Source organism: Daktulosphaira vitifoliae, unplaced genomic scaffold (genome assembly GCF_025091365.1).
Source record: "Daktulosphaira vitifoliae isolate Bord-2020 unplaced genomic scaffold, ASM2509136v1 Scaffold_1, whole genome shotgun sequence".
In the NCBI taxonomy this organism is placed as follows: domain Eukaryota; kingdom Metazoa; phylum Arthropoda; class Insecta; order Hemiptera; family Phylloxeridae; genus Daktulosphaira; species Daktulosphaira vitifoliae.
This window is the reverse complement of record NW_026099572.1, coordinates 57,764,754-57,779,594: the sequence shown is the minus strand read 5'-3', so window position 1 is coordinate 57,779,594 and position 14,841 is coordinate 57,764,754. Positions and strand designations below refer to the sequence as shown.

General features: G+C 30.1%; 3 protein-coding genes across 11 annotated transcripts in view; 1 reads left to right on the top strand and 2 right to left on the bottom strand.

Annotated features, from left to right (window-relative positions):
* Positions 1–570, bottom strand: part of LOC126895268 (uncharacterized) — a 32,328-nt gene extending 31,758 nt beyond the window's left edge. For 2 of the 4 annotated variants that reach the window (XM_050666947.1, XM_050666948.1), the window contains exon 1: positions 408–567. In XM_050666947.1, coding sequence (XP_050522904.1) covers positions 408–509 — 102 coding nt within the window. In that variant the 5' untranslated portion in view covers positions 510–567. Of the gene's footprint in view, positions 1–407 lie in introns of all 4 variants that reach the window. The other 2 variants (XM_050666951.1, XM_050666949.1) reach the window with 2 other exon arrangements.
* Positions 571–10,819: 10,249 nt separating this feature from the next.
* On the top strand, positions 10,820–13,115 carry LOC126894667 (protein ZBED8-like). The gene is made up of 2 exons (XM_050665851.1): positions 10,820–13,033; positions 13,106–13,115. The coding sequence occupies exons 1-2, from the start codon at positions 11,367–11,369 to the stop codon at positions 13,113–13,115; spliced, it is 1,677 nt and encodes a 558-aa protein (XP_050521808.1). The 5' UTR covers positions 10,820–11,366.
* A 291-nt stretch (positions 13,116–13,406) lies between these two features.
* The window catches only part of LOC126895300 (uncharacterized), a 33,549-nt gene continuing 32,114 nt past the window's right edge, over positions 13,407–14,841 (bottom strand). For all 6 annotated transcript variants that reach the window (XM_050667024.1, XM_050667025.1, XM_050667026.1 and 3 more), the window contains one exon: positions 13,407–13,643. In XM_050667024.1, the coding sequence (XP_050522981.1) occupies positions 13,632–13,643 (12 nt within the window). In that variant the 3' untranslated portion in view covers positions 13,407–13,631. The remainder of the gene's footprint in view (positions 13,644–14,841) is intronic.

The following is a 14,841-nucleotide window of genomic DNA, read 5'->3' as shown; positions in this document are numbered from 1 at the left end:
ATTTAATTATTGTCTACTCTCGTTACTTATTAGATGTGCGGTTATCCGTCATCCTTTCAGATGACCCCTTTTCTGCATCAATATTAGTGATATAAACAGGCTTAAGGTAAAACTGCATTTTAGTGCGGTGCACAACTAGCCGTCCTCCAACAATCTGCCTTGTACGAAATTAAAATTGTTTTATTTTTTTAATTAACTATTATTTTTTCAAAAATGATTAGTTTTTAATTTAATAAATCCTTTATTGTTTTATTAATTATTTTTACAAATATGATATATATATATATATAATATATTTACCATATTTATAAAAATATTTAGACATTGGTTTTCATAAATTGTAATTATTCATCAAGATTAATTATTATATTTTAATATTGTTATAGAAATAACTTAAATTTTCTCACTGGAGTTGATAATTGGTCACTGCCACTTTCATCATTCTGGAATGACGCTGAAGTACCTAATATGTATAAAGCAATAAACAATGAATGGTAGAATGAAGACATGATTGAACTATACCTGACAGTTGAAAAAATATTGAAGAAAATGTGCAATTCAAACTAAGAGTTTTATACACTGCTGGTATGAAAATAGAAATATAGTTTGTTTATTCAAAAACATTTGTACATTTCATTATTTTTAGTCAATACCTATCACTATATGTAATAAGATTCACTTAAATTTATTACGAATTCCCATTCACATAACACATGTTAATATCTATTTAAGTTATTGTGAAAATATTGTGAATTATATTCATTGCTGTTTTAAATTAGATTTCTAGTTTTATGGATATTAGAAAAAATGTTACTTTTTACCATTTATTAAATGTACAAAAGGGTACTAGCTTTATGTAATAAAATGGAAATATATATTTTTAGCTCGATAGACTAATACATTGAAAACTTAAGTACTCATATGATATTTTATTTCTATTTTTTTTTAATTAGTTTTGTGATAAACCAATACAAATGTTATATTTACTTAACTATTTAATACACATGCAGGAATAAATTTGACGGGGGGTTTTAAAGAAATTTACCTTGTGATACGCATTTCTGGGACATAGACAAAAAACTGCAAAAAAAAAAAAATCAAACTGTTAAGCATTTTAAATAGCAAATCATAAATTTAATTAGATATAGCTAAACCACATCTCTTTTCAAAAGAGAGAAGAAAACTTTAAGCCCTCTAAAAAATGATACTCTAATTGCACCTATATTGCATATATAATTTACACCAGACTCCATTGTAAGTATTGGTCTATAAATAAATATGTACAGCTATTCACATAATTTTACAAAAAAAAATTACTTTCATTTCTATTTTCAAAATTATCCCCCAAAAACTTAAAATCGGTTAATTACGACTTTTTTTTCTAAAAATTGCCGTAACTTATTGAAAAATGAACAAATCAAAATAATTATTTTTTATATTGAAACCTTAGGTATTTCCCTTTCATTTGATATACATTTTTTGATAATCTGACCCTTTACCTGCTCACAGGGGGGGGATTCGAAATAGCAACTTGTGCACAAAAATTTAACTTTTTCAACTTAAGCAATAACCTGTACATTTGGGCTATGAGTCAGCCCATGCCGTACGGAGTCTTCCTTTGGTAAGAAGTAACAGATTATTTGGCTGACCTCCAATTGCTTTTGGACACTGGTAATACGGAGCGTATATATGAAGTATCGTTTCCAGAAGAGCTACATGACGAGCATAACGACTTGCCATAATTTCCTGGCAACGTCGTACCACCGGGCTCCAAATAGACCAAACTCATGGTGACTTTGAAACCCAAACAACAGTACGTCATACACTATGTCAATTTGAAACAGGCGATCGCACACGTACTGCAAGTCGATAAAGTATATACATCATACCTAAAGCTATTAGGTATGATATTAATATGTTTATCACACAGGTGCACCATGTTTTAGAGTTTCAACAGAGTGCTTGATTGAAATAGTACATTGAGTTTAACACTGAAATGCGGATACAGGCTGTAAATGCTTTTGAAATTAATGAATAATGCCGTCTTTGGTAAGTGCACGCTCAATGCTATAGCATTTGTGGGTTATTCGATAAATATTTATACGGTGAAAGGTTGTGCGCCGTCATAATGAACACAAAGATTGTCAAGTTTATCAAACCTATATACGTCGGTTTAACAGTGCTTGACATTAGCAAGTCGCTAATGTACAATTACTACTACGACGTATTAAAACCTCATTATGGTGACACATTCATGCTACGAATATAACATGGAAGGCAGCAAACTCATCAAGTCTAAGAGGATCCGCGGACACGTCGTCCGCAACCATGCGTCATTGGACGATTACAAACGATGTTTGTTTGAAGACGATGACGATGGCAACGATGCGTCAAAACGAGCATAGTCATCGGAGCCGTACGTAATGGTAAGATTCTACCCACATTATCACTACTGTACACTCCGTACAGTCAGAACTTTCAGTTTTAAGATTCTTGGCAACTCATTGTATTTAACGTCACCGCAACGAGTATACATTCCATGTAGGTATTTTTTCAACCAAAAGTTTGTTTTAGCATCGCCCTTGATACTTTTCGGATGTTTGAATATTCAATGAGCGAAAGAAATGCAGTCTATAGCAATGAAAGTCAGTTCCTTGACCAAAAAAGATCGATCAGCTGCCACAATACCTTATATATCGACAATCATTGACGTGAGATATTGGTTTTCGATATCAATGAATTGTACTAATCATTTAACGTAGCACTCGTGTTCGCAACACTCATTTGACTAAATACATGTCCGGATAACTGGTCTTGTACAGCTCTTCGATGTAAAACAAACCACGTATTGGATTTCCCTGATAGTAATTTAGATAGTATGTTGTTTGCAACAATATATTGAAAAATATATTAGTTACAAATATTATTGTAAAATCAATTTAAGAAACCCAGCACAGGGGGGTCGCGGCACAGTGGTGACGTGGCATAGTTGGATCAAGTATAATGATATCTGACAGTGATTAAAATCACTATCAAAAAAAAACGCTTCGATGCAAATCTTTAGATAGTGTTTAATTTTAAAAAATTGGTGGATTATTCCAAAAGCTTCATAAACTGCTAGTTCCTTATTAATATCCTGATTAAGACAAAGTATGTCGAATAAAAAAGAGATTATTAGAAAATAGTATTTCCCATAAAAAAATTATATTGATCAATACACTTTTCAATAAGTTATAGCATTATAATGTTAAAAATGTAAAAAATAAAATTGAGAATTTTCACACAATAATAGCATTTGGTAGCCATTTTCACCTTGAAGATAAAATAAAGTCCGAAATTTTTTTTTTCCATGATAAAGTATATTACATTAGCTTTAATTTAAGATATATATAAAAGTGTCAGACTTTCCGGAACACTTTCAAAATTTAAGTTGAAAAAGTCAATTTTTTGTGAAAAAGTTGTCATTTTGAATCCCCCCCTGTAGGCAGGTAAAAAGTCAGATTTATAAAAAAAATATACCAAATGATAGGTAAAGACATCATGCATCTACAAAAAAAAGAATTATATTGATCCATACATCTTTCAAGAAGTTATAGCATTATAAAGTTAAAAATATAAAAAATAATTTTTTTACAAAAATCGTATTTTTTTTGTTAAGTTTAATGTCTGTTTTCACCATGAAGATAAAATAAAGTCCGAAATTTTTTTTTACCATTATAAAGTATATTACATTAGCTTTAATTTAAGATATATATAAAAGTGTCAGACCTTCCGGAACACTTTCAAAAGTTACGTTGAAAAAGTTCTACTTTCTATATGCATTTTTATGTTTTGAATCCCCCCTGTATTAAGGGAAATGGTCCGATTTAAAAAAACAGTATGTCGAATGAAAGAAGTATATAAATATTATTTCTTATAAAAAAATTGTAATGATTCATACATTTTTCAAAAAGTTATAGCATAATAAAGTTAAAAATGGAAAATACAAAATCGAAAATTTTCACACAAAAATAGCATTCGGTAGCCATGTTCACCATGAAGATAAGATAAAGTCCGAAATTTTTTTTTTTCATGATAAAGCATATTACATTAGCTTTAATTTAAGATATATATAAAAGTGTCAGACCTTCCGGAACATTTTCAAAATTTAAGTTAAAAAAACTAATTTTTTTTGAAAAAAATGTCATTTTAAATCCCCCCTTGTGGGCAGGTTAAGGGTTAAATTTATAAAAAAAATATACCAAATGAAAGGTTATGATATCGTGCATCTATATAAAAAAGAATTATATTGATACGTTCATTTTTGAAAAAGTTATGGCACTTTTAAGTAAAAAAAATTGAAAAACTTTCGAAAATTAGCGATTTTTAAATTTGTAATTTTTTTGGAGGTTTCCCCCTTTTACGGGGAACGAGGGAATTTTTTTCAATTTTTGAGGATAATGTCTTCGACTAGATACGATTTTTGATCTTTTGACGTATCATTGAAAGAAATTGGTTCGATGAGACCTGAGAAAAAGTGGTAACAGACACAAAAAAAAATACATCTTAGTAAAACCAATACCTTCTCAGCTTCGCATTGAAGCTAAAATATTTTATAATTAGATAATTTGTTCAATTATTAATATTTTAGGAGGTAGTCGCAAAAAACACAAAAACATCATTTTTTTAACCTTAACCCTATCGAAACACGGTTAAGTACTGACCAAAATTTATAAAATTTAACATAAATTATTTATTATAAAGTATTAACTTTTATACAAAGTTCCCGATCAAATTAAAAAAAAAATCCACATATCTGTTACAAATATAAAAAAAATTGCATTAATTGGCCACAACGGAAAATTTGTAACTTTCATAGCACATTGAAAAATTCAAAAAGAAAATGGTCGCCAACCCATTGGGCGAGACAATGTATTGTCGGACCATAGTAGGATTTTAAAAAGAAATTAAATGTTGTTCATTAAAAACAATTTAAGATAAAAAAAATAGAAAAGTAATAAAGGTTGAAGTTGATGTCCGTTGAGTCGTTGATAGTAGATGTACACCAAAATCTCGTGACAGCTGTCACATAACCATAATGATCAGGAATGACCTTATACAAGGCCGTTGTCCGTACCTTATAAACTAGGGGAGTTCATTTTGCAAAGAAAAAAGATAAAAAAAATATACGAGTCCATTGAAGATGAAACATGCAAAATAATAAGATGATAGTTGAGTTAAATTAAGGGGACTTTATTAAAAAATAAAAAATTAAGTTAATTCGAGGTAAAAACCGAACGGTCAAAAAACCTCGTCTACAAATTAAAGGCGAACAGAGAGAGTCAAAAAAAAAAACAGATGTTAATAAAAAAATAGTTACATCTACACTTTTACAATTAGAGAATACGATGAACGTCTTCGGATACCCACCGGCTATTAATCACGACATTACCGCTAAGCACGGCGGGTATACGTCCCAAGTAAGCGACTGGTTTTAAACAGTTTGACTTAGCTTGCAAGACGTTGGGATACTCCGGAATAAAATGCACTACGTCACCACATTGTACTAATGATATACACGCATCACCCAATATCATATCATATCATATATAAAACCTATATATAAAAATTTTAAAAAAAAATCCACATATATTAGGGTGGTCCTTATTTGAATAACTTTAAAAAATCATAGGGTGAAACCCACATTTTTTTCTATTAAGTAAATAAAAATTTTTCGTAAAATTTGAGTATTCTAGGTCAACATCTCCACGTGCCTCAAAGGGGTTGAAAAATGACGAAAAGGGGTAGAAATATAGTATTCTGCGTGTATCTTTTAAAATATTAAGATGACGGAAAAAACTATAGAATCAATTTTTTAGAAACATATATAAGCAAAATATAAGGTTCTAACATATAATTATGTATCCTTGACCGCTAAACATAAAATTAAAATAATAATATTAAAAAATTGTTTTTTCAAAAAAAAAAAATGTGATATAGTTTGAAAATTAAAAAAATTATATGATAATTGGCAAAGTTTAGAAAAAAATAAATCGGGAAAATCCGCAACACAACAGACCAATGAAAATTTGTTTAAAAACCTTTTAAATGATTTGTTTGACATTGCTCATGAGAATACTTTGAATATAATTAAAATTGAAGAGGATAAACAGTTTTTAATTTTACAAAGTGTAAGAACATTTATTACTATATTCTTACCACTTATATTATACACGTTTTATTTCCATTTACTTAATTTGTAATACATATTAATAATCATAAAGGGAGATACTGATGTGACAATTCTACTCGTCTGTAGCTCAGAGCTACTGACGTCGAACTGACAAAGGACAACTGTGTTTGAGTGGCTATTATAGACATAGTTTTCAATATTATTACTTTCGTCTTATTTATATTATTTATAACTTAACTTGTTTTATTCAACGACCTGTCTATCGCCAATCGTCATCATAGCCAACCAACTCCGTCTCACTTGGATATACCTACTAACCAACTGTACTAGGATTCAGGTCAGACGTATTGTATATTACATATAACTTATATTTACTGAACATCTAAAGTATAACTTTACTTATTCGTTAGCATAAAACAATAGTCTAACTTTATTTAATAATCTATCCCCTGTAACTAAAGTACATGATTGCCTGTGTCTCCTTCAGGTAATTAAAACTCATTTAAGGAGATAGGGACGATATTTGAGCAGACGTCGGGTAGCTTTCGATTCTTGGTTTTGATCAAGATCTCCAAGTATTAAACTAGCCCTTAACAAAAGGCAATAAAGGCGTGTTGGTTGTATGGGAGACGTACACAAAAAACTTAGTGAAATTGAAAGCGGAGATTTCAACAAGACTTAAGGAAGAAATGTTGAAACCAATATCTACTATGAATCCTGGTAAATAAATTAATTCCTGAAAAATTATAAAAATTAGTGCCAATTATTTGTAATCTTATTTTTTTCTCAGACTCATCTAACAGAATTGACTAGGAAAATAGTATTTCAAGTGATGGTGAGGAAAATATATTAAGTTCTGAAAATGAAGACATCATAGTGCCTCTGAGTACTAAAAGAGACCGAAAAGAAATCTAGTCTAGTCGTTTAGCATCAGCCTTAGATAAATGTACGATTAGTGACAGGAATGCACTACATTTAATAATAGCGTTTGCCGAAATATTTATTATAAATGTAAAAGATTACGCAATTAATCGTTTGTCAATAAAAAAAAGTCACGAAATATTTCATGAACAATTATCATTAGAAATTAAAAAATCCTTCCACGAGTTAAATTTAAATTTTGCAGTCGCCCATTGGGATTCAAAAATCCTACAAAATTTTACTGAAACGGAAAATGTGGACAGATTACCTGTTATTATAACAGCACCAAAAAAAGAAAAAATCCTCGGAGTCCCACAAATATCATCTAGCACTGGAAAAGAAATTTCATCATCCGTTTATGATACATTAAAGGATTGGGATTTGTTAGAAAAAGTACAAGCGTTTATCTTTGACACAATGGCTTCCAATAGTGGTAGGTTAAATGAATCATATGTGCTTTTAGAGCAAATGTTAAATAGATCAATATTATTTTTGGCTTGTCGACATCATGTCTTAGAAATTGTTTTGCAATCCGTTTTTTCGTATTCCATACTAACAGCAATGTCCTGCCCGAAATTCCTATTTTTAAACGTTTCAAAAATGGTTAGAAACAAATAGACCAAACACGCTTTAGTACTTATAAAAGCGATATAAAGGTCAAACAAATATTGCATAGTGTAGCCGATGATGTTATAAAATTTTCTATAGAAACTTTAAATGAAAATCAATCGAGAGATGATTATAAAGAATTTTTGGAACTTGTTACTATTTTTTTGGATGGTATACCATCTAGAGGTATTAACTTTCTACATCCAGGAACTTACCATCATGCTAGGTGGATGTATAAGGGAATTCATTGTTTAAAAATGTTATTATTTCACGATAATTTACAATAACAAAAGCAAAAATTGGATCATTAAAAACAGTGTGTTGTTTTATAGTTAAGTGTTATGTAGAATTTTGATTTAGATGTCCAGATGTAATTAAAGCACCTTATAATGAGATTCTTTTTTTAAGAACACTTGAAAATTATAAAATTGATGACCCAAAAGTGGCTGAATTGGTAATAAAGAAATTTATTAATCAATTATGGTACCTTGTGGAAGAAACAACTTGCTTATCATTGTTTGATGATCCTATTAATATTTTAATAATAATACTAAAAAACTAATGATTAAAATAACTATAGATAATGTCCATCAAGAAGAAGATGAACAACCAAAAAAGTATATTTTAAAAGTTGAAAATGTTTGTAACGTGACATATACAGGGTGTTCAGTAAGTCAGGAAACGGGTATCTATTGTTCTCATTGTTACAAACAATGAGAACAATAGAAACCAGTTTCCTGACTTACTGAACACCCTGTATATATATTTGTGTTCCGAATTATCTTTGTTGAGCCGAATGCATACTGCGACGTCGTTTGTCAGTTAAATAATCATGATATGGTGTTGTGATTTGCTTGTACGCGTGCGAGATAGTCAGCTGTGTACTTCTTCGGATCGGTTCATGGACGGCATTTGTATGTACATTTACTCCGCTCCTTTCCTATCTTGAACGTCATTTGTACTGCTCACCACCTACATTGTCGTCTTATGATGTGTGATGATTCAAACTTTTCTTAATAATTTCCGGCACTTAGTAGTAAAATTTGTTGACTTCTACTCTAAAGGCTAGTCATGTAGTCGCCAACAGACTGTCGGGTCAAATGACAGAAGTTTTGTCGGGGAATAGTCATAGTCGGAACTGATCGTACTATTTCACGTCCGTAGCGGAGTTTTTTTTTTGTTGTTGTTGTGAGCGCTGCAACATCGTGATTGTTTATAAATATTTTTTCACGAGTGTCCGCTACTATTAATAAATTGTAATTTTTTTCGTTTATTGGCGTCGGCTAAACCTGCCTTCTGTTTCGTTAGCCCTTCGGGGCTGGTAATGTATATTTATTATTTTATGTTTTGAGCCATATATTTTTTTTTTTTTTGTGAGCCATGCCTTAAGCACGTGTGGCGAAATGTTTTTTATTTTATTAAATTTTTTCTGTAGGTGCCCCTATTTTCTTTTATTTAGGTCACTTAATATAGCAGGCATGTTACAAGACCACCTATCATGTTATATATATATTTTATGATTTTTTTGTAGGGGATTTAAAATAGTGTTGTATTTATATATCACTTCTTGTATTTTAAATATGGAACAATCTTTTTGTTCTAACTTATAGTTTTAGTAGTTCAATAATAACGCAAAATGTAGTTAATAAAGATATAATCAATCAAAATAAAACATATAAAATATTGATACACTTAAAAACGGATAAATAAATAATACACAAAATAAAAACTTAATGTCACAAACGTACCACACAGAAAGAGATTATATTCGGTACTCCCGAGGTCTTCTCTTTCTCTCCCTTTCAATTCATTCCATTTCATCTTATATACTAAAATATTTTGTTTGTCTTTTTATAAAATTCATATAGTAATTATTTTCAAAAATGTTTATAAATATTTACTTCTTGGTCTAGTAACAATAATTTGGGAAATTAAAATTAATCTAAACATTACCTAAGTGTTCTACTTCTAGGTTTACAAATAATAGACTATATTATATTTTTGTAATAATAGATCAAGAAATTCATAGTTAAACCAAACATTACAAAAATGCTTTGTTTTCAGTTTTATAAAATAATGACCTATATTACAATAGCAACTATTTTACAAAAACTAACTTTTTGAACTTAACTTTTGAAAATGTTTTGAAAATACTGCGTCCTTTAAACATATATCAAATTAAAGCTTAAGTCATGTACTATAAATTGAAAAAAAAAATTGTCCCTACACCTTATCTTCTATGTGAAAATGGCTGCCATTTTTAAAAAATTGTTATTTATGTTGTAAGGTTTCAGCCAAACAGAGGGCCTACTAATTACCCACTGCCCAGGGGGAACACTGGACAGTGACCTAGTAGCCGCGCCAAACAAGATAGTACTTGTTGCGGAGCTACTAGGTTTTGATAAAAACAAAAAAAAAACAAATGTTAATAAAAATGAGGGAAAAGTATAGAGAAGAAAAAAAAAAGGCCATGTATAATATAACAACATTTTTTTAATTATTTAATTAAAAGTTTAAAACTACTATTTTAAATATAAATATATTCATAGGAAATGACTATGAAAAGGAGAAGAAGAAAAAAAAAGGAGGTGCTTCATACATAAAATTAAAAAGGGGTAAAAAAGGGGGTTTATTGATGTTGTACTTGTTGTTGATTGTTGATTTGAGGAGTGACGGCCCACCACCGGCCATAGTTGTGCCTTACGCCATCATGGACATCTCGACGTTTTATTTTATACAAAAAAAACTGAACAGCCTGGTTGACACAAGTTGACGACCGGTCGACTCAACGTTTTATTTTATTAGAAAAAAAAACGGAGGACAAAAAAAATACAAAAACGTGGTTTTCACAACAAAAAAAAACAGACAACTTGTCGCCTCGGTGGTATAGATGAGAAAAAAAAAATGTTGGCATTTGTGTAGTGGCCGGTGATCGTGACGCCGGGTGGTGGTGGTGCCAACTTTGAACACGTTCATTGAGGGGACATAACAATATTGGTACAGGTGCACAGTGTACGGTCAGCTGATGACAGATATCAGACTGGTTGACTAGTGGAGGTTATCATATACACAATTATTAAAATACTTTACATCAGTCATTCTCAAAGTGAGCNTGTAGAGCAGTCATTCTCAAAGTGGGCGATAACGCCCCCTAGTGGGCGTTGGTAGTATTTAGGGGGGTGGTAGAATGCCCAAAGAAATTTTGGGGGCGTTGAGTTGGATTTAGGGGGCGATAGCTGATTAAGCCTAATATATATCTAGAATCTAGATATATATAAAAAATAAAAATTAAAAAAAAAATAAAATTATATTAAAGCCAAATACTACTCACTCACTGATCGCGAATTAACTTATAATATGATGCTAATGATTTACCACCAATACGTATTGTGCGACGTGGCGGGCCACAGGTTTTTAGCTATTATCGTGTAGATATAAATAGTTCCTAGAAGTTTTTCGTCGTCTCCCGTAAATAATAATGATTAGCGTTATCGAAACGGCGACAATAGCTGATAATTTAGTATTTATTATTACACTACGTCCAATACACAATGTATACTCAGGCTTCGGTTATTTGAACATTTTAGTTTACGATTTGGTGTCGCTTCGTGCTGGCCGTATTGTGTTTTGATTGCTCGTATAAAATACCTAGGAAGTAAAAAATATGTCGGAAGCAAAAAAGAAAAAAAGACAATACAGTGCGGAATACATTAAATACGGATTTATTCAAAGTCGGACAAATCCATCATCGCCAATGTGCCTTATTTGTCAAAAAACATTTTCAAACGAAGCAATGAAGCCTTCTAGACTAAACGATCATTTAAATAAAATGCATCCAGACATGAAAGGCAAAGATGTCACCTATTTTCAAAATATGGAAAAAAAATACCTAGCTCAACCTACTGTATCGACACTTTTTTCTGCTGCTTCCAAACAAGAAAATGATGGACTTCGCGCATCGTACAATATATCATTGTTAATTGCTAAAACAGGCAAACCTCATACCATTGGGGAAGACTTAATTCTACCGGCAGTAAAAGAAGTAATAACAACTGTGCTCCATAAACCAGCGGCAGATATTATCCGAAAAATTCCTTTGAGCAATAGTTCTGAACAACGAAGAATTGATGAAATGGCGGAAAATATTGAAGAATCATTGTGTAATCACCTGAAGACTTGTCAATTTTCAGTTCAATTGGATGAGTCCACTTTACCAACTAATGAAGCATTATTGTTATCATACGTGAGGTTTATAAAAAATGAGAAAATATGTCAAGAACTATTATTTGCGAGAAATTTAGAGACATATACAAAAGGAGAAACAATATTTAATACACTGGAAAAGTTTTGTGATGAAAAGCAAATTCCCCTGAAGAATATTATGTCAATTGCTACTGATGGTGCTCCAGCTATGACAGGGCGTCACAAGGGCTTCATAGCTTATTTAAAAAATAAAGTTCCTGACGTGCTTGCCATACATTGCGTCATTCATCGCCAGCATTTAGTTGCGAGAAATCTGAGTGAACGCCTTCATACATCACTGCATTATGTTATTAAAGCCGTTAATAAAATCAGAAGCAACTCATTAAATGACAGATTATTTAGTCAACTTTGTGTTGCTAATGATGAAGATTTCAACCGGTTGCTGCTTCATACAGAAGTACGCTGGCTCTCAAAAGGTACTTGTCTGACTCGGTTTTATAATTTGTTTGACTCTGTGATAGAGTTCCTGAAAAACAAAGAAACAGGACTTCACGATAACCTCATCACTTCAAAGAATGATATTGCGTACTTGACAGATCTCTATAAGTTATTTAATGATGTAAATCTCCAACTTCAAGGTGACGACTTGAACTTAATTAAAACAAAAACTGTCATTGCTACATTTGTTGCTAAACTGCTATTCTACAAGAGAAATATTGGTAGACGTGAATTTAATAACTTTCCTAATTTATCAGCAGCTCCTTTTATCAATGACGACTTGGTTGTTTACTGCCAACACTTGGAGAACTTACACAGTGATTTCAAAGAACGATTCCAGGACATTTTAAACATGGATATACCCAACTGGGTATTAGATCCATTTTCAAATGTCAACACAGCAGAATCATCCCAGATAGAAGAACAACTTTTAGAATTGACCACGAATGAAGAAATCAAATTTAAATTCAAGAATGGCTATCAAGAATTTTGGCTGCAAAAGCCAATCATGCAACTCTACCCTAGTTTATGGTCAATTGTTCAACGATTTCTGATACCATTCCCTTCATCATATTTGTCTGAACGTGGATTCAGTGCCGTAACAACACTAGTAACAAAAAAAAGAAATCGGTTGCTTGTTATATATATATATATATAATAAGTTAATTATATATGATAAGTTAAATTTTTTTTTTTTTTGAGGGGGGCCTAAAAAATTTTTGATGCTCAAAGTGGGCAGTAGATGAAATAAGTTTGAGAACCTATGCTTTACACCTACTGCACACACCTCTCATTGATAACATTTATTAAAAAACTAATTAAATTCTGCAACATTACAATGTGTTAAAATTTTCGATTTAAAATTTTCAACTATAAATTGCTATAACTTTTCGAAAAATGTATGTATCAACACAAATTTTTTTTTCAAAATACATTATACATACTTAATATATATATCTTACAGTAATTAACACAATTCTCATAAAAAACGCTTCAATACAAATCTTTTAATTTCACAATAAATTTTATTTTGAAAAATAAAATGTGTAATTTTTACAATATTGTAATAAAAATTTTGAAAAAAAATGTATAATTTGCAATTTTATTACATTACTTAAAAGACACAACGCGAAGACGTAAAAAGATTAAAAACTAAGTTGTTGATGACGATATGCTGAATAAATTTATTGTCATTCATCTATAATATTATTATTAATGACTGTTTACTCTAAATCATCCCCTATAAAATACACAAATATATAAATTATAATAAAAAAAAAATTAATTATTGTTATTATAAATAAGCCATTAGGATAAAATTACTTAAAATATAATTTATTATTCTTAAACAGAAAAATATAAAGAGTGTTTAATAATTAAGGAAAAGCGTTTCTCTTGTTCTTTTTGTTAGTAACAAATTACCTATTTCTTTATTTACTGAATCTCTGTATAAGGCCTCTAATATAATAATCAACACGCACCATCCAAAATAATTTTTTTTTTGTATTTTAAGAATCTTTAGAGTGAATTAGGTAGGTAGGTAAGCGACTTACATAACTCAGTCGGGAAAGCATTGTGCCTCAGTCTATAGGTATTGAGGTTAAATTCCGTTGCGCTGAGCTATGTAAGTTTTCCGTCCTATCTAACAAACGTCAAACATAAATAGCAATAAAAAGAGTAATAATAATAAATACACAATTGAATTTTTTATTTTTATGATATGAACTATTAATATAGAGTTCCTGTAATGGAGCAAATCAGTGACGAGTATTTTTGTATTATATGTTGGTTTCGTGAGAAAATTTAACTTTCATTGTAATTTTATATTCATACTACTATTTTTTATTTAATGATGACCAAATGAAGTGAAGTTTTTATGCATAACATATTACGTCTTTTTAGACTCCTGAAAAGTTACTATATATAATTGTACCTCCTTCACATGAAATCCATCCATTGATTGTTCCTTCTTAAAGGAGTTACTTGTGTTGGAGAGAATGGAAAAACTTACATAACCTACAACTGAGCTTTGTAAGCGTAACTCATTTATTTAAAAAACTTAGTAAAAAAGTGAAAAAGATGCACGGGTGATTTTGATACGTATATGATAAGTAACGATAATATGATAAATTCAATAACTTCAGGACTAAAATTACAATGTCGATATATTTTTTATTTGTGAAAAAAAATGTAATGTTTTATTATTAAATTGATACAATAAAAATTATTCAATTCATATATAAATAGAAAAATATGAATAAATTTCAAATTAAGATATTTTTTTGAAAATATTATAAAAAAACAAATATTTCTCCACTTTAAATACTTTGTAATTTATTTTAAAGGAATATTAACATTGATTTTGTATTATGTGAATTTTCACTTGTATATTTTACGGTTGGTCTATGCTAAACAGAAAAAGTATACGAGTATTAAAT